At 43.1% G+C, this 18,221-nt stretch overlaps 2 protein-coding genes across 3 annotated transcripts; one reads left to right on the forward strand and one right to left on the reverse strand.

Annotated features, from left to right (window-relative positions):
- Window positions 1-9,072: 9,072 nt before the first annotated feature.
- Window positions 9,073-12,174, forward strand: LOC102701141. Of its 2 annotated transcripts, XM_015833866.2 has the most exons (3): window positions 9,073-9,210; window positions 10,066-11,011; window positions 11,738-12,174. In XM_015833866.2, exons 2-3 carry the CDS (start codon window positions 10,106-10,108, stop codon window positions 11,897-11,899), a joined length of 1,068 nt encoding a protein of 355 aa, XP_015689352.1. In that variant the 5' UTR covers window positions 9,073-9,210; window positions 10,066-10,105; the 3' UTR covers window positions 11,900-12,174. The 2 variants fall into 2 exon arrangements, with proteins under 2 accessions (XP_015689352.1, XP_006647484.1); XM_006647421.3 differs by lacking the exon at window positions 9,073-9,210 and having other exon boundaries at window positions 9,738-11,011.
- LOC102703465 (BAG-associated GRAM protein 1-like) lies at window positions 12,167-17,622 on the reverse strand. The gene is made up of 18 exons (XM_040520628.1): window positions 17,332-17,622; window positions 17,013-17,069; window positions 16,799-16,896; window positions 16,582-16,657; window positions 15,608-15,736; window positions 15,446-15,492; window positions 15,250-15,370; window positions 15,004-15,120; window positions 14,749-14,778; window positions 14,560-14,659; window positions 14,159-14,265; window positions 13,932-14,078; window positions 13,736-13,840; window positions 13,462-13,608; window positions 13,314-13,367; window positions 12,934-12,997; window positions 12,791-12,852; window positions 12,167-12,337 (listed from the first exon to the last, which is right to left on the reverse strand). The coding sequence occupies exons 1-18, from the start codon at window positions 17,620-17,622 to the stop codon at window positions 12,236-12,238; spliced, it is 1,854 nt and encodes a 617-aa protein (XP_040376562.1). The 3' UTR covers window positions 12,167-12,235.
- Between the last annotated feature and the right edge of the window lie 599 nt (window positions 17,623-18,221).

Raw genomic sequence — 18,221 nt, forward strand, 5'->3', positions numbered from 1 at the left:
TCATTCTTGATTGTGAGAAATGCAAAACTATTGACTTAAGTGTTGTTAAGACTAACAATGCAGCTCTCAAGGAGTTGAAGAAAGAGAATGAGCGGTTGGAGACCTTGGTAAAGTTTGGATACATTCGAACTTACCAATCCAAGGATGCTCTCTTCAAGACAATCACCTCTTATAACAACAAGGATAAGAGGGGTCTTGGATATTCCCCCGACTCAAATGCAAGCCCAAAAAGAATAATGATCAATAGTAAACCATGTGTTGCATTTGTGAAGGAAGGGGAGTCAACGCTGAAGAGGACGCAAAAATCAGCCCTGAGTACAGACAGTCCGAACAGGGCCAGACAGTCCTGCCTAAGTCCTCTGTTCAACAGAGAAGGCAGGCCGGACGGTCCGATCCGACCCCTCTGTTCAACAGAGAGGGCAGACCAGACAGTCCGGTCTGAGTCGGTCAGTCCGATCAGACTTCTCGGTCTGGCAGAAGGGTCCGGCCGGAAGAGGACCGGACCGTCCGACCTGATCTATCTGCTTGGCAGAGAGTACCAGCCAGACAGTCTAGTCCTACGGGCCGGACAGTCCGACCCCAGCAGGGCAGAAAGGCTGACTTTGAGCTCTCCTCAGTTCATGAGGATCTAGCTCGAATCAGGCTTATCTATGGCTCTCATGTGATCATGAAGAACAACCGTGGACGTGTGGTTGCTATCTTCATTGGATCAAGTCAAGAGAAGCGAAGGCCAAGCATATGGATCCCAAAGGAGTTGATCACTATTGTTAAGGGACCCAAATTTAAACAAGTTTGGGTACCTAAATTGCATGCTTGACCTGTTTCTTGTAGGCATACTCCTTCGGTGACTCGAGTTGGGTGATCGATAGCGGATGCACTAATCATATGACCGGAGAAAGAAATATGTTTACCTCACTCGACGAGAATGGAGGAAATTGCGACGACATTATCTTTGGAGATGACAACAAAGGAAATGTAATGGGCCTAGGTAAAATTGCAATCTCCAAAGACAACTCTCTCTCAAATTTCCTTCTTGTTGAGTCCCTTAGTTACAATCTACTCTCGGTTTCTCAATTGTGTAAGCTTGGATTTAATTGCCTCTTCACCGATATAGATGTTTCTGTCTTTAGGAGAGATAACAAATCGGAGGTGTTTAAGGGAAGACTAAAGGGGGATCTCTATCTTGTCGACTTCGACAATGATAGAGTTAACTCTGAATCTTGCTTAATCGCCAAATCGACTCTTGGATGGCTTTGGCATCGTCACCTTGGCCATTACGGGATGAGAAATTTGTCAAATCTTCTAAAGGGGAGCACATTCTTGGCTTATCTAATGTCATTTTTGAGAAAGACCGAGCTTATAGTGCTTGTCAAGCGGGGAAGCAAGTTGGAACCTTCCACCCCACAAAGAACATCATGACGACTACAAGACTGTTGGATTTATTGCACATGGACCTCTTCGGACCAATAGTTTATCTAAGCTTAGGAGGTAACAAACACGGTCTAGTAATTGTTGATGACTTTTCTCGCTTCACTTGGGTTTTCTTTTTCTATGATAAGAGCGAAACTCAAGAAATCTTCTAGAAATTTGCCAAGAGAGCGCAAAATGAGTTTGAAGTGAAGATAAAAAGAGTTCGGAGTGATAACGGAGGAGAATTCAAGAATACCCAAGTTGAAGAATTTCTTAATGAAGAGGAAATCAAGCACGAGTTTTCCGCTCCATATGATCCTCCTCAAAATGGGATTGTGGAGAGGAAGAACCGAATACTTATTGAGATGGCTCGAACAATGCTTGATGAGTACAAGACTCCGGATGTCTTTTGGGCCGAAGCCGTCAACACCGCGTGCCACTCCCTCATCCGTCTATACCTTCACAAGCTTATCAAGAAAACTGTATACGCACTTCTAATCGGAATTGGAATTTCACGGGAGGATATAGACAGCAAGGTCGTTGGAGATAGAAGACCCCAGGAGGTTGAGGGGGAGCAAGAGTAAGAACGAGATGTTCAACAAGAATCCTCAACCCAAGATGATCCTGTACTAGTTGATGATGATGGTGACAATAAAGACCTTGGGGATAGAATTGATGCCGTGGGCGCATGTGAACAAGAATTGGCTCCGGCACCCACGGTGCACTATCCTCGAATTCATCAAACAGTACAAAGGGATCACCCGGTGGACAACATCCTTGGTGATATGTGAAAAGGGGTAACGACTCGATCCCGAATTGCAAGTTTTTATGAAAATTACTCGTTTGTCTCATCTTTGGAACCAGTGAAAGTGGAAGACGCGCTTGGAGACCTGGATTGGGTAATGACCATGTAAGAAGAGCTCAACAACTTCAAGAGAAATGAAGTGTTGTTTCTCGTGGAAAGGCCCAAGCAAAATGTCATCGGGACCAAGTGGGTTTTTCGGAACAAGCAAGATGAGCACGGGGTCATCACAAGGAACAAAGCACGGTTAGTGGCCCAAGGTTTCACTCAAGTCGAAGGACTTGACTTCGGTAAAACCTTTGCGCTGGTTGCCCGTCTTGAGTCCATTTCCATTCTATTAGCTTATGCCGCTAACCATGATTTTAAGTTGTACCAAATGGATGTCAAGAGCGCCTTTCTCAATGGACCAATCTTTGAATTGGTATACGTGGAGCAACCGTTGGGCTTCGAGGATCCAAAGCACCCCTACCATGTCTACAAGCTACACAAGGCTTTGTATGGGCTCAAGCAAGTACCAAGGGCATGGTATGAGTGTCTTCGCGATTTCCTAACCGAGAACGGTTTCGAAATCGGGAAGGCCGACACTACTCTCTTCACCAAGAAACTTAAGAATGATTTGTTTGTGTGCCAAATTTATGTCAACGACATAATATTTGGCTCAACTAATGTTTCATTTAGTGAAGAGTTTAGTAGGATCATGACCAAAAGGTTTGAGATGTCCATAATGAGAGAATTGAAGTTCTTCCTCGACTTGCAAGTAAGGCAACTCAAGGATGGCACGTTCATTTTGCAAACAAAGTACCTGAAAGATGTCCTCAAGAAGTTTGACATAGACGGCGCCAAACCCATCAAGACGCCAATGCCTATAAATGTACACCTCGACCTTGATGTAAATGTTAAGGAGGTCGATATCAAGGTATATCGCTCAATCATCGGCTCCCTCCTTTACCTTTGCGTATCTAGGCCCGACATAATGCTTAGTGTATGCATGTGTACTCGTTTTCAAGCTGCTCCAAAAGAATGTCATTTGGTGGCCGTTAAGAGAATTTTGAAGTATTTGGTTCGCACTCCAAACCTAGGGCTTTGGTATCTAAAAGGGTGCAATTTTGAGTTGGTAGGCTACTCCGACTCGAATTACGCCGGGTGTAAGGTTGATAGAAAAGGTACCACATGGACTTGTCAATTCCTTGGGCGGTCTCTAGTCTCATGGTCATCCAAGAAACAAAATTCCATAGCCTTATCCACCGCCGAAGACGAATACATAGCCACCGGTGCGTGTTGTGCACAACTCCTATGGATGAAAGAACCTCTACAAGATTTTGGATACACCATGACTACGATCCTCCTTCTTTGTGACAATGAGAGTGCTATCAAAATAACTAACAACCCAGTCCAACACTCAAGAACCAAACATATCGATATCTGACACCATTTCTTGAGGGACCATGAAACCAAAGTAGACATTTTTCTAACCCATGTGAGAACCGAACACCAACTAGCCGACATCTTCACCAAGCCCCTAGATGAGAAAATGTTTTGCGAGTTGAGAAATGAACTAAATATTTTGGATTCTCGCAGCATTGCATGAAAAACGGCTTAACTTTTCAATAGTTAAGTCAATTTCATACACATGTTAGAACAACATGAGTCTTCGTATTTTTAGAGGTCAATTCTTAAATAGGATAGGTCTTAAATACCAGGAGTAAGGCTCAAACATTCCCAAACAAAATTTCAAAATTCTTGGTTTCAAACTTGATAGAAAAAATTGTTGAGTGCTTTGCGAAAACTTGATTTCTAGTTTGCGAAAATGGTTGTTGACTTAAGATTTATAGTTTTGTATTGATTGCTTTGTCTGATTCTCAAGTTGAATAGACAAATTTTCTTCGAGTCAGCTTCGCTTCAGCCTCTTTTACCTTCACCAGTTTAGACCGGACAGTCCGCCCCCAGCCGGACGGTCCGGCCAGCCCCCTCGGCCTGTTCCACCAAATCTCAGTCGGACGATCTGGCCGACGACTCCCTTAACTGCCCCCAGGCCGAGCAGAGAGAGGAAATCTCTCTCATTTCCTCTCTTCCTCAAACCCTAACTCCCTCTCACCCCATAGAGGCGATTTTGGGTTTGGACCATCGAAAAGGCTTCGGATTCCACGTTTTTCACTGCATTGGTGGTGAGGAACTCGCCCCCAAACGCAGATTCGACGTTCCCCAACTCCAGGTATTGGTTTCAATCTCCTTCTAGGGTTTTCACCTTGTTTTAGCCCGATCTCTAAATCTGTTAGGTTCTAGCATCTTTCGACCATAGAAAACCACTTAGTTAGATGTCTAGTTTACTGATCTACTGGCCAAAAACGCATGCACAACCACCTATTCGTACCCGGACAGTCCGGTTTCAAGACCGGACGGTCCGGCCGGTCCTCTCGGTCTGGCATAGCACTTGGACCGGACGGTCCGGCTCAGCCTCTCTGACCAAACAATGAGCACCGACCGGACTGCTGTGTGCTTGTCCGGACTGTCCGGCCCACAACCAGTCCGATTAATTCTTTGACTCCACCTTCCACCATACTTCAATTCTGTCATGCTTATTGATTCTTGCACTTTATATCCTCAGTCATGACTTTAGAAAAGCGTCAGAAGACTCGTCAGGAGATATCTACAGAGACAGACAGTGAGGAATCCCCTCCGGTTGAGTTGCCAAGAGGGAAAATGACTAAGGGCAAGAAAGTGGCAACAAAAGGGGGAGGCAAGTGAGCTGCTACCCGTAAGCGCTCCATGGGTATTGTGATTGAGTCTCCTCCGCATCCCCGCACTCACAGTCAGACAGGGCGAGAGACAGCTTCACCTGTCTCTCCCTCATCCCCTCCTGCCAAGTGCAAGAAAGCCAAGAAAGTTAAAAAAATCCAAGAAATTCAAGAAGCAGAAAGGGAAGAAACCAGTTGGTGGTAGCTCCTCTCGACCCCCCCCCCCCCCGTCATGAGTCGAGCAACCGCCCTCTTGAGCTAAGAAAAAGAAGGGTTGTGGGGCGATGCAGCCAATCGAGACCCTCAAGAAGAGTGTGGACTACATGAGGTGCATGGGGAAGACCAGAATTGATCGGTTGAAGTCTCCCGAACAACAGTATCTCTGTGAAGCCGATTATAGGTTCAAGACACAAGTTCAAGTGGACTGGTATAACTCGGTTTTTCTTGACAGAACAAATTCTTTGACAGAGATGAAGTGGATACATTGGGACTATCTGCAGGCCTCAAGCAACCTAGTGGCGAAACAAGTGATCAAGATATGCGTTGACAATGACGTCGGCAGCATCATGTGCTTGGAAAAGGATTGGAATGAGGAGCTAATTTGGCAGTTCTTTGCGACTGTATTCTTTGAGGAGACGGAGGATGGCACTGAATAGTAGATGCGGTGGCTGACTGAAGGGGAAGAGTATACTGTGACCATGTCACAATTTGCCACCATCTTGGGACTCGATGCACTCGATCTGAACAAGTCCAGCATTCATGCCGAGTCCCCAATGTTTTCGGAGGTGGTCCACACTTTGTATGCGGATCGGATGCCGATTGGGGCACTTGTCTCGACCAAGGGGCTCCTTCCACATTACGATATGCTACTTAAGTTGTTGAAGACTACTATTTCGCCCAAGAGCGGTGACAAAACAACACTTACCTCCAGACACCATACCTTGTTGTTGCGCATGAGGGAGAATGCGGCCCCCTTCAGCATCATGAAGTATATTTTGGTATGAGTTGCAGTAGATCATTTTGGATGCTTCTCGTGGCTTGGCTTATGCTCCTTTTCTACATCTAATGATTGGGACTGTTACTAGCCTGAGGTTTGTGGCAGACTGTGTTCATCGGAGTTATAAGTCCATTCTCCCCAAGGTCAGCAAAACCAAGAGAAAGTCCAGCACCTCAGCTCAACTGTCATCCTCGTAGATTCCAGAGCGCCCTTCTTCAGGATCGCTTTCTCCTTTCAAGAAAGCGCTCTCTGCCATTTTTGGAATCTGCAAGAAGACCACAGTCAAAGTTAAGTCAAATGAAAGGAAGATCAATCAGCTTCTGCGTGAGTCTGGGCATGAGATTCCTTCTGAATCTGAGGATGAGGTATACGAGGAACCTTTTGCTGCCTATGAGGCTACCTGTACCATCATTGGCGACGTCGGTGCTTCCTCCTCTCACCTTGCTCCTGTTGACAGTGATGTCGACACCGAGGAGTATGTGGAGGAGGGCGATGAGGAGTTCGAGGTACCAGCTACCGAATCGTCAGAGGAGGCCGAGTCTGATGAGGCCGAGGCAACACCGAGGCAGCAGAGGATGAGGAGGTAGAAGCTCGGGCTGAGGGGGAGGCAGCGTAGGCGGAGCAGCCGCCAGAGCAACCAGCAACGCACAAGGCCCCAGAGCCTCAGGTTTTAGGTGGCCACACTACTCAGCAGAAGTTTGTGTTTGGTGCGCCTCAGATGGAAGAACCAGCATAGCCAGAGGTTGCTGCAGAGGCAGAGGTCACTAAGAGTGACGACGTCCAGACAGAGGACGAGACTGCGAGCGTCAACTCCGGTGCCACTGAGATTATTGTGTCAGATGATGATTGACCATCTCATTCCCCTGCTTGCTCCCTTTTCTGGTGTATTGATGCCAAAAGGGGGAGAAGTTACAGAATTGAGAGGGGTCAAAATGTTTCTGAGTATGTGTCGGCCGGACCGTCCGTACTGAAGCCGGACAGTCCGACCCCTCTATCCTGTTTCCTGAACTTTTGTGTCACTGGGATGTTCTGATTGTAGGATAGATCACACTTTTAATCCCCTGCCTATGATGTGTGATGATTGCATGAACCTTGTTGCTTTATGTTGTTTTTGGCTTAAGTTTCATGCATATTTGTGTATTGATGTTGGCATACATTTAGGGGGAGTTAGATTTATTGTATCTCTGCATATATTTTGTTTTATTGTCATGCGTTGACTAGTATTGTCATCAATCACCAAAAATGAGAGATTAAAAGTGCATCTAGCCCCTAAACAAAGTTTTGGATGATTAATGACAATGCTAGCCAAGCATGTGTGCGCTAATGAGCTGTGATTGCAGAGAAGTTTAAAGGATCAATTCGATTGAAGGATTGCGCGACTTACTTGATGCATGTGTGACCCGGAGCGACCGTTCTATGAAGACGAAAGAGATTTTATTTTTTGTTTTGAGTCATAGGAACTCCATACTGTTAAGAGGGGTCACCAGAAGCTAAGCATGTATCCAAGAGTGGTCAGAGTTGAGTCAAAGTCGAGGAGAGTCTCGGTGCTGTTTTTCTTAGCAGCAAGGACAGGACGGTTCGGCCCCCTGGCCGGACAGTCCGGTGGCAAGACGGTCCGGATCTTGGTCCGGCCCCTGCTCTGAGTAAGTGAGTTAAGTGTCGGCCGGATGGTTCGGCCCCCTAGCCAGACAGCCCGGTTAGGTTTCTTTTCCAACGGCTAAGTGACGTCTGCCCGCCTATAAAAAGGGCTCTTGAGATCTAACTGTTGGTGAGGCTTTCTGTTCAAGTTTTCTGGTTGCTAGGGCAAGTTTAGCACCTCTCAAGCCTCCCCACTAACCTAAAACACCTTCTAGAGAGATTAATCGTTGGATCATGTTTTAAAGAGAGTGTTAAGGTTAGTGAGTGATAGAGTGTTCATTCTCGGGCGTTGATGGATGCATGTGGAGTCAAGGTGGCCTATTACTCTTGGAGATTGATCTCCTAGACGGATGGGCGTCGCCCGCAAGCTTCCGATTCATGTGGATTGCCCGGGAGCAAGTTGTGAAGGTTGGTGCCTAACCTCCGCAAGGAAATAGGCAAGATTGATAGTGGATTCTTATGCTTTATCATAGAAGGCTGCAGGGTAGAGCGGATTGCAATTTAGGGCTAGGCAAGCCGCCTTGATCTTGACCTTGGTGGTCGATCGAAGGGGTTGCTAGTACTTAGATGTGAATCCGGAGACCTGTGTTGGCCTTGTGGGAGGAAGCCAAGAGAGGGAAATGATTGAGAGAGATCCCGCTCGCAGGAGCGCCTCAACGGAGAGTATGATCGAAAGATCCGAACTTCGAGATAAATCTCTCGTGTTATTGTTATTGTGATTTCTATGTTCTATTTGTTCCTGCAATCTTTCTGCTGTTATATTTCACACACGATCACACCACGTTTCCAGGAACATCACCGAAAAAGGAGACTGTCAAGTCTGTTTTTTTTATTGACCGGACGGTCCGGTGTTCTAACCAGGATGATCTGGCCAGAGCTCTCGGCCCAACCCGAGAGCACCGACCGGACGGTCTGGCCCTTACTGGCCACTGCTAATTTGAAAGAATTTTCAGGACACCTATTCACCCCCTCTAGGCTGTCTCTTTGGGACTTCACCTCTCAATGTTAAGCCCCGTTTAGTTCGCTAAAAGAAAATTTTTAGGTTTTATATCAGATGTCGGAAGGAGTTTTCAGATTAGGAAAAAAATTGGAACTAAACAGGGTCTTATAGTGACACCTATCACCTAAAAAAGTTCAATTTTGACCTGCAAATTGAGAAACAAAAAGAACATGTTTGGGGTTGGTGAATTGTCTTTTTTTCAGTATAAATAAATTTAATAGAAAAGAAAACGATAATATGGTATTATTGGTCGTGTGTTTTCCCTTGTCATGTGGGCCTAATGCGTTTTTTGCAGTCACTGTGTTTGACTAACAAGCCGACGAAGAAAGTCCATTTTTTTTACCGATTTTGATCGTTGCGGCCTTGCGGGAGTAGTTAAGCCGTAGTTTACGCTTTATGGGCCGTCGGATCGACGGTGCACGGTCCAGATGGGCCACAGAAGGGGCTACGGCGCGGCCCATGATGACCTGTTCCTCCTCCTCGTGGGGCTAAAGGTCGCCGCGAGCTCCACGAGTTCTCCGGCGAGGCCGCCTCTCCACTCTCCAGCGCTGCGCGCCGCGCGCCCGTGGCTGGTTGCCCGCGAGCTCGCGGTCTGGCGGGCACTCGTCCAACCCTCGCTTCTGCGGAGGTAACCACCCTCTCCCGCATCCTTAGCGTTTTACCCCTAGTTTCCTTCCGGCGTTGGTCGTCGCTCGGCGCCGCTTACCAGGATCCTCGAGGTGTGCGGCGGTGTGGACGTTCTGGGTGTCAAGCGTCCGTTCATCCGATGCGTTAGCTTGAATCACCAATTGCTTATTGTAGAGATGGATTGTAGCTACCAGCTTTCATCTTTCGTTCGTGTTGTTGTTCTTGGTATCCCAATGTCCCCCACCCTCCATCCTTGTCCACGTTGTCCAAAGAAATTAGGAGCAATTGCAAATTTGCTGCTAGTTTGAATCGTTATTACAAAATTGTTATTAGAAAATTGCAAAACAACGTAACTATCATTATAAAGGCATCCTTGCAATATAGAAAAAACTAGTGGCAAATTTGCAAAAGCCCCAAGAAATTATGGCTAGTGTGTGGGATGATGAAGTGCTGGAGTGTCAAATATAGTAGCTTATTCAGTTCTAAAATGGCCAATGACCAATTCACACATTTGTTTATTTGGGTTTGATTGGGCAATGGTTCTGTAGTTGGAATTTGGTTTTCTTGTGTATTGCTGATCTCTAGAAGTCTAGATAGTTAATGCACATGAAATGCTTCTGACTGGGGCGATGCATAACCCAATTATTGGCTTATTGCCATCACAAATTACTAAGAAAAAAATATTTCTGACCCACTTCTAGAAACTGTTGAGGTGTGGTTTGAACAGTGACACATCTTTGGAGGATCTTATCTGCAAAGGTTGTTGGCTTCATTGCTTTGAAGATTTCATGAATGCTCTTTATAGGCTTGCATGACGTATACTGGTCTAAGTACTTGTTTCATCTGACCTTTCTAGGAAACTGTTATGATGTTTTAAACGATTGCTTGGTATTAAAATGGACAACCTTGAATGCACGGTTGGAGAAGATAGCTTAAATTTGCAGTGCAACCTCTGTGACTCAGAGGTAGTGCATTCCATGACAGAAATCCTGCTTCGTGGATTGGCCACTGCCTCAGTTGACAGCACTACTGGTGATATCTTCAAGAACCCATCGTCTGTAGCTGTTGGCATGAAGGCTGAGCTAGCAGAATATTTGATTCAGAGATCCACGATGCTTGTTGGTGAGGCTGTGGATGGAGGTGAGGATCACTCAGAAGAATTAATAAAAGCATCCAGTGCGCCGACGGAATTCCTGTCAGACTTGATCGATGGTTTTGTAGCACCAAAAAGAAACTTGTTGAGCCATGTATCTGGGTTTTTGTCTAGCGAAAGCCGCTTGAACAAAATTAAAGACTTCATACATAAGATGGAGGCAGAGGACTGCTGGGCACTGGATGGAAGAGAGTCTACTGCAGGGACCATTCTGAAGAGCATAGACATGAAATGCACTTTCCATTGCCCTGAGAGATTTGACACACAAGATAAGCTAGCTAAACACAGAAGTATGTGTAGATTTAGGATAGTAAACTGCCAAAATGATGGATGTATAGCTTCCTTTTCTGCTAATCACATTGAGAGGCATGACTCTGTCTGCCTGTTTAAGGCCCTACCATGTGAGCAGTTGTGCGAGCAGCATGTTATGCGGTGTGAGATGGACATGCACTGTGCATCAGTTTGCCCTATGAAGCTTGTTAATTGCCCTTTTTACCAGGTTGGCTGTGAAACAGCTTTTCCGCAGTGTGTTCTTAATAAGCATTGTTCAGAGCTCCTTCAGACCCATCTTCTGTATATTCTCCAACTGACTACAAGACAGGAGGCTTCTGTTAATGATATGAATCAACGGTTACACCTCCTTGAGAAGGTTAGTGGAATCTGTACTGTACCTTTTGACCCATGTTCGAACTATACTTACAGTTCACCTTCTCTTTTTATTTGGCTTGATATCTGCTGAGTGTAGAATTAGAGATTTAAGGACTTAAAAATATTCAAGTATTCTTTTTTTTAACCGGGTTGGCAAATATTCAAGTATTCAATTCAACAGCGGGAAGTAATATGTAATTGTAGAACGAATGAAACAGTACCCAGGGTTTGTTGGAAGGCAAAAATGACATAATTATATCTGCTCTAGTACTGTACTACTGGGCACTGGAATAACTTAAGACACACAATTACCGAAGTCAGTATTTTTTAGTTATTACTAATTTTAATTGCTCAATCAAGTGTGAGCCTGTACTCTCAGTTTGCCCACCAACAGCTTGTAATCAGGACAACCAAATATTGGAATACCTGTTTTAAACTCATTTTATTGAAGGATGTGTGATGCCGAAGAGCTGCATGTGTTGAATTTTTTTCATCTGAAAAACAAGCAACTGGTTGTCTGTACTCAGATTAATTTGCTGAGCTTTTGGCTCAGAGAATTATAGATATTGCACGACTGGGTATACTTTTTTTTTTACACCAAGTTGTAATTTCTGAATCCAACTGGGGCTTTCTACCCATCATATTAAGGGAAATATGTATGTATTGCTCATGAATCTTGTTCCCAAACAGGATATCTGTCTTAATTATTATTTTGACCTTATTACAGGCCCAGTCACTGAATGAGCTATCTGGGGCTTTAGATGTCAGGACCCTTACTCTGACAACAAAGGAGCAAGAAGCAAAGATTAAGCAACTTGAACGGGATCTCAAAGTGCAAGAGGCCAAGCTGAAGAAACTTGAGAACGAGTTTAAGTTAGGGAAAGTGTGACTGTGGGATGTCGTGATTACAGTGTTAGTACCGTTCATTGGTCAAACTAGGGTGGTATATGTTAGTTGCTGTAAATAATAACTAGCACTTCCATACAGTTCACCATACTTTTGGCTGTTCATGTACAATAAGAAGATATGGTTTAGAAAAATCAGCTTCTCTTGAATTCGCTTGTTAGTTTGAGGTAACAGTGTTTGATCTTTCCTATATCATGCAGTAAGTACATATAAATTGTGGAGATGAAGTGCATTTGGATCATCTGCCATCTCCTTCAATGTGTTAGCTGTATCTGCGTGTGGGAATTACACTTGGTTTTACAACTACAGTTTTTCATGTTTAAGATATTGCTACAATTTCATGGCTTGCTTGGCTGTTTGACTCTTCTTTAAGGACATAGTCACATGCAGCTTCCAAAATCTTGCAAACCTCTCTCCTGTACTGCAACATATCATGTCAAGGTGAAACCATCAGATTCTGTTTTGGAGGGGGAAAAAATCTTTACCGTGTCTCTTTACCATATGGTTTGCATTACTAGATGACTTTACTTTCTGGCATAGAGTACTGTGGATGCAATTTTTATCAACCTTTTTGTCTTGCATTTATGTTTTCAGTGGTGGAGACTGATAAGCATCAAGCTTGCCTGAAGCCCTGAGCATTTTGTTCTCTGGTCAAACTGGTCCTTTCCCACTGGACCACTGGATTAGGATGAAAGAGTTCTTAAGGCTGGAAACTTTGGTGACTGGTGCAGTCATTTTACAATGTGGCACAAGAGGTTAAAATTCTAAACTATTGATCATCCATTTTTTTTGTCCGAGTAGTGAAATCTGAAGTAAAATCTTGTGTTTCTAGTACCGTATTCATTTTATGGCACATTAAGATAGTATAGCATACCTCATCAGTTGCTCCAGATTTTATTTTGGATTGCAAAATGCACCATTTCTTCATGTTTACTCCTATCATAAAAATAATGTAATATTTATTGAAGCATCTTTTGCCAAGCAAAAGCAGCTCAATATGATGTATAGCCAACTTACCAATCTTTATATCAACTTCACATGTTGAACTGGAGGTTGTTCTTAGAGACCACCTGCAGTGAATCTATAACCAAGGTGTCAACGGCAATTCCTCTCTCAGGAAAAGTAGTGACATCTCTACTGACAAGACTGAGTATTTTGAGAAAGAAATGATTAAAGATGGGCCACTTGGTCTCCTCTTCATTACCATTTGTATCTACTATGCAAAATGCAAGTACAGAGTACTTTACTATATTAACCTTCTTAGATAGTAGAAAAAGTTTGCAGAAAAGACAGTAACAAGTTTTCACAGAACTACTAATTTCCTGACCAAAAGAATTTCTAAAATTTTAAATTTTCTACTTCTAATTGCTCATAGTGTTGATGATGGTGGCAAATACCTCAAAGTAAGAACCAAATGGAACATCATGTGCCTGATGCTTTGTCTCATAGATCTGAAATTAGATAGTAAGAGATGATTTCATTAAAGAAACAAAATCAAGATAACTTGATTTGCAGTGGACCTATATGTTATTAATTTTATCTTACCAGATCTGTTTTGTCTTTTGAGAAGGAAGCACGCTGCCATTCTGTCACCGCAGTATCTGGGGGACACAAAGGACTGTGGCATAGAGACCTGAACATCACTTCACGGATATTGCCACCGTGCTCATCTGAGGGATACCACTTGCTCAACTAGAGGAAAAGAATAAAACACTATAAGTTAAATACTGTTGGTTATGCTACTAGCCATCAGATTAACAAATCCAAGAATTGACATAGCAAATAGAACAAGTAATTGGTACTACTGAAAAATAGGCACCTTTAAATCTGTATCTTTTCTTCCAGAACGGTACTGCTGGAAAAACTTTGAATTGTTACCTAATATGATACTGAAGAACTTCTCAGATGTGCCAGGGAAGGTTTTCTGATGGACATTGCCATGTTGAAAATTAGGTAAAAGAAAGGGATTACAAATTATGAATTGAATACATAGGGAAACAAGTTGGGATGCTCACACTGGTTGCATCTACAAGAACATTCTCATTGATGAAAGGTTTGAATGCTTTTGCCCGTTCAATGCTTGTTTCTGCTGTCTTTAGGTCATCTGTTTTGCTACAGATGGCATCACTGCTTCCTCCTTGTTGAAGTGAATGCATTCTGACCTGTTTGTAGAAAAGAATTGCAGATGCTCAGATAATTTGTAGAAGACCGACAGAAAAAAATTAGAATAATTTCTGAAAACCTGCTTTTCAGCTTCTAAGGTTGCCCTGTAACTCTGCAGTGCATTCTCTAGGGCCCGAAATGTGCGGTTTCTGTTCCAGAATGATGTGAATTTGTACCTGATTCTTCCTGAGAAATCAAGCCAGGTATGTTCAACATAAAATCTCTACATAGTTTTCTAACATGAAAAGTTAAGCTAAATGGTATACCTATTAGTTTTATGAATTTCTTTGCTGGTGCAGCTTTTAGTAGTAAAAGTTCGTTTCTTTTAGAGCGAACTCAGCTTGAAAATTATATGGTTCAAGAATAATAATTTGCGCAAATGTGGCTATTCAATTCCATAATAGTAAACTAATTTTTCCAATTTAGGCATTTTCTTGAATCTAACATATTAAAATTTATGAGATCGAACCAATAGATTACCATTTTGTCTGCATGAAGGGGGTGTTCCATGACCACCTGAACCGGTATGAAGACAAATAGTAATTGCTGGGTTGATAAGGGAATGCTGGCTTCTTTTTATCTGCAGGATAACGTCATGTAGGTGTCTTCTATCTCATCCAATAGAAAGCAAATACTAAGGACACAGAAAGAGCTTCATGGGTTGCATACCTCATCTATATCTTGTAATGGAATAATCACCTAAAAAATTTCAGGTCTTAGAAAGTGAACTTAAAGTTCTTAGAATAAAAATAATAAGCTCAAGAAAATCATCTATGGAATACTAATCATGAAAATTTAGTCTAAATTTTCTTGACGCTATTTTCATGATGTCATTGCTTTACCATGGAGATAACTAGAAAGGAACCTAATAACATGTCTAGCTTCAAGTAAAATAAGTAACGCATGTTGCTTCTGATCCATTACATTCAACTGTTTGGAGAATACATTGGAGTGGAAGCACAGATGCCACGATGAGATGTACATACGCCCATGGTGCAAAAAAGACCTCTCAAGAGCACAAGAATAGCTTTGGTGAACAATCTGGAAGTACAAGAGTCAGGTTGGATGTTTCAGCATAAGGAACAGGAATACCCCCCAATCATGAGGAAGAGTCATTTCTGGTGAGTATGAAAATACTGTATAAGCAATTATGATATCAAGAATCAATACTTCGTCATGAGGAAGTCCAAATGTAGGTTGTATAGGACCACTATCTTCCATCATTGGCAGGTATTGCTTGTTTAGTATCATCTTTCTCTGGGACTCGATTCCAACACATTGGTCAAACAGACTGCAAACAGAAAAAGGATATAAGAATGTTTATCATCAGATATGTTGGTTTTTTCACCTTCCTAATTAAGGTTACCTCTCAGAAGTCGGGAATACTTTAGCTGACCTAAAACGCATGCAAATCTGCAGCCATATTTTATTAATTGTAAATACGTGCCGAAAAGTTTATTGAAGATTTGAAGTACAGAAGTGGTGGTAAATGAGATGATATCACTTATTCATAAATTTTATACTTTACCTGACCAGATTTGCTGTCCAGGTCGAACCAAGTAGCTCCTGTTTCGTCTTCACCAATAACTGCTACAGTTACAGATCCAATAACTTTGCACTTGCACACGATGTCCCAGTCATATATTGTTATGGTTACCTATCCATACAAAATAGGAAATCATCCGAGCACCCAATGTTCTGGTATCAAGCGATCTTTTTTACGATTTCATTGTAAGTATCAGTTACAGCTGTTGGGTAAGAACATTCTGGGGGAATTGGATCTACTCAGATTTTTACTACTTAATTTCCATACTTTTTTGAATCATTGACAGGAGCAGTGCAAATGTCATATCACAGACTAGTTCTAATGCTGCATGTGCAAGGTCATGCAAGCATTATACTAGGTACTATCTCCGTTCACTTTATATCATTGACTAGATTTATATAGATGCTAATGAATCTAGACATATACATATAAAGAATACATATTGATATATATATGAATCTAGACATAGCCAAACATTAGTATAATTTATTGTTCTGCTTGTTATTTCAGATTTATCATGCGACTTCAAGCCAGCAGTATATACTGCTAGGCCGAAGGATCCAAATATCTAATGAGCATGGATGAAAAGTACTAGTACAATAGTGCAAAAGTATAGCTTTGTATCAGGGACCAAGGCTGGCATACACCCTGTGCCATTTTTGACACAGCATTTGTCTAATCTGAACCCACCACACTCATACGTTTTCACTTTTTCCCGCACGCTTGAGATGAGAAAAATATGTCACACACTGTGGATTAAAGCTGAGTTAGCTATTATTTTTTGGGTGGCAACCTGGGAAATCCTTTATTAGAGTTTCTTGGTGTAAATGGAATTGCAATGATACATCTCCTTTTCACTTGCTCAGCTATCCAAAAACTTGGAATGCAATGGAGAAACAGAATCATATGATTCATATGACAAATTTGAATTCGGAAAATGGCAAATTTGTTGGTACCTCAACCGGGAGCTCTCTGACCAGGAAGTTGAACTCCTCCCCCCACAATGGGTTTCTTGAACTAGGCACCATGGAACTGCAAAAACATCAGACACCCATGCTTACCTTTTAGAATCAATTTAGCTCAGGCATGATCACAATAAGTCATGAACCAAGTACTGTGTGAAAAAAAAAAAAAGAGGCATAGCAGCAGAAAAAACTTTCTAGTGGAGATCACCTGAAGCGTTTCTGCTCTCCGCAGGAGATGACGGCGTAAGGATCAGAGCTCCCGTTCAAGTTGGCGCCGATCAGGTACTTAGCAGAGAGCAGCTCTAGCTGATGCAGAGACAGAGACCAACACACCAGTAAATAACTAGTAACTTACACGGACGCCTGCAATTGAGAAATGGAGCCAATTGACCCTGTAGATTGTAATCAAGGGACAAACATACGTTGATCACGTAGCCGGTTCTGTCCCGAGAGTGAGAGCTAACACCCGGAAGAACAATCTGCAATGCCAACCAAATTTGTATATCAGTAGGAAGTGCAGTCCCAGTGAAAATAGCAGGAATTGTAGTAGTAACCAGTACTCTCTCTGTTCCAGGCTGTAAGATATTTTGTTTTTTTCTTAAATTTATCTATGAACCAATATATTATGTTTCGTATATATATGTTCAGATTAATTATTATCTGTATAAATATAACAAAAACCAAAATATTTTATAACCTGAAACGAATATTCATTAATGCTAATGTGGCTCATACACTCACATTGCTGGTCCCTCCAAGTTCAGCGGCCTCCTGCCTCCCCTTGGCCCGCCGCCGGCGACCATCGCCACCATCCCGGCGATAGCCCGCGGCTGCAACTGCAAGAGAAGAAGAAGAAGAAGAAGAAGAAGAAGGCAAGGACTTGGTGCTGGACTGGACCGCCTGGTCGAGGAAGAAGAGAAGCAGCGCGGCGACGAGCAGCGCTGCCGCGGAGACGGCGACCTCGGCCTCCCACAGCGACGGCAGGAGGAAGCCCCGCATCCACGAGCCGAACCCTGCAGCAGCCGCCTCCATGGCCGGACCTGACTACTGCACTGATCGCTCCGTTCCTGCAGCGTGGCGCGCATTACATTTATCAAGCGAGCCAAAGCGTGGTGGTGATGCAAAACCAGCGAACTGGGAGGCTGAGATTGCGAAGGGCAACGGCGAGATCAGAATATCAGACACGCTTGGCCCTGGAGCCGAAAGGCACAAGGCTACAATGATTAGAGGGCGCATTTGATTTCGACGTAGAGAAATGTACGTGCAGGCATGCTTGATGACTTCCTTTTCATTTATCGTTACACGCACGCTTGTTGTCCTGTTTGCTTTGCGGGTGAGTACGTGACAGTAATTCGGTTTAGTATTCGCCCACTGCACCTCCCAAATTCGGCTGTAGGAAACTAGGGATTAGAGTTGCAGACTGGGCGTTGTTGTCGTGTTTTGCTACAGCGATTGCCTTTTGCCGCCTAGTACATTAATACTCCTTTTGTTACGTATTGTGAGACATTTTAATTTTATCTAGATTTATCCATCGATCAATATATATATTTTATATATATGTATGAATTTATTAACATATATATAAGATACATTGTGGTACCGAGGGAGTACCTGTTGGCACCAGGTATTTT

Source organism: Oryza brachyantha, chromosome 2, assembly GCF_000231095.2.
Source record: "Oryza brachyantha chromosome 2, ObraRS2, whole genome shotgun sequence".
Classification (NCBI taxonomy): Eukaryota; Viridiplantae; Streptophyta; class Magnoliopsida; order Poales; family Poaceae; genus Oryza; species Oryza brachyantha.

Bases quoted from the DNA above. Each gene is read 5' to 3' on its own strand.
- LOC102701141 (XM_015833866.2), top strand. From the start codon at position 10,106: ATGGACAACCTTGAATGCACGGTTGGAGAAGATAGCTTAAATTTGCAG. The intron at 11,012-11,737 runs GTTAGTGGAATC...ACCTTATTACAG, and splicing joins GGTTACACCTCCTTGAGAAG to GCCCAGTCACTGAATGAGCT.
- LOC102703465 (XM_040520628.1), bottom strand. From the start codon at position 17,622: ATGGAGGCGGCTGCTGCAGGGTTCGGCTCGTGGATGCGGGGCTTCCTC. The intron at 15,121-15,249 runs GTATTGATTCTT...TTGTACTTCCAG, and splicing joins TTGGACTTCCTCATGACGAA to ATTGTTCACCAAAGCTATTC. The intron at 14,266-14,559 runs GTAATCTATTGG...TTGATTTCTCAG, and splicing joins CCCTTCATGCAGACAAAATG to GAAGAATCAGGTACAAATTC.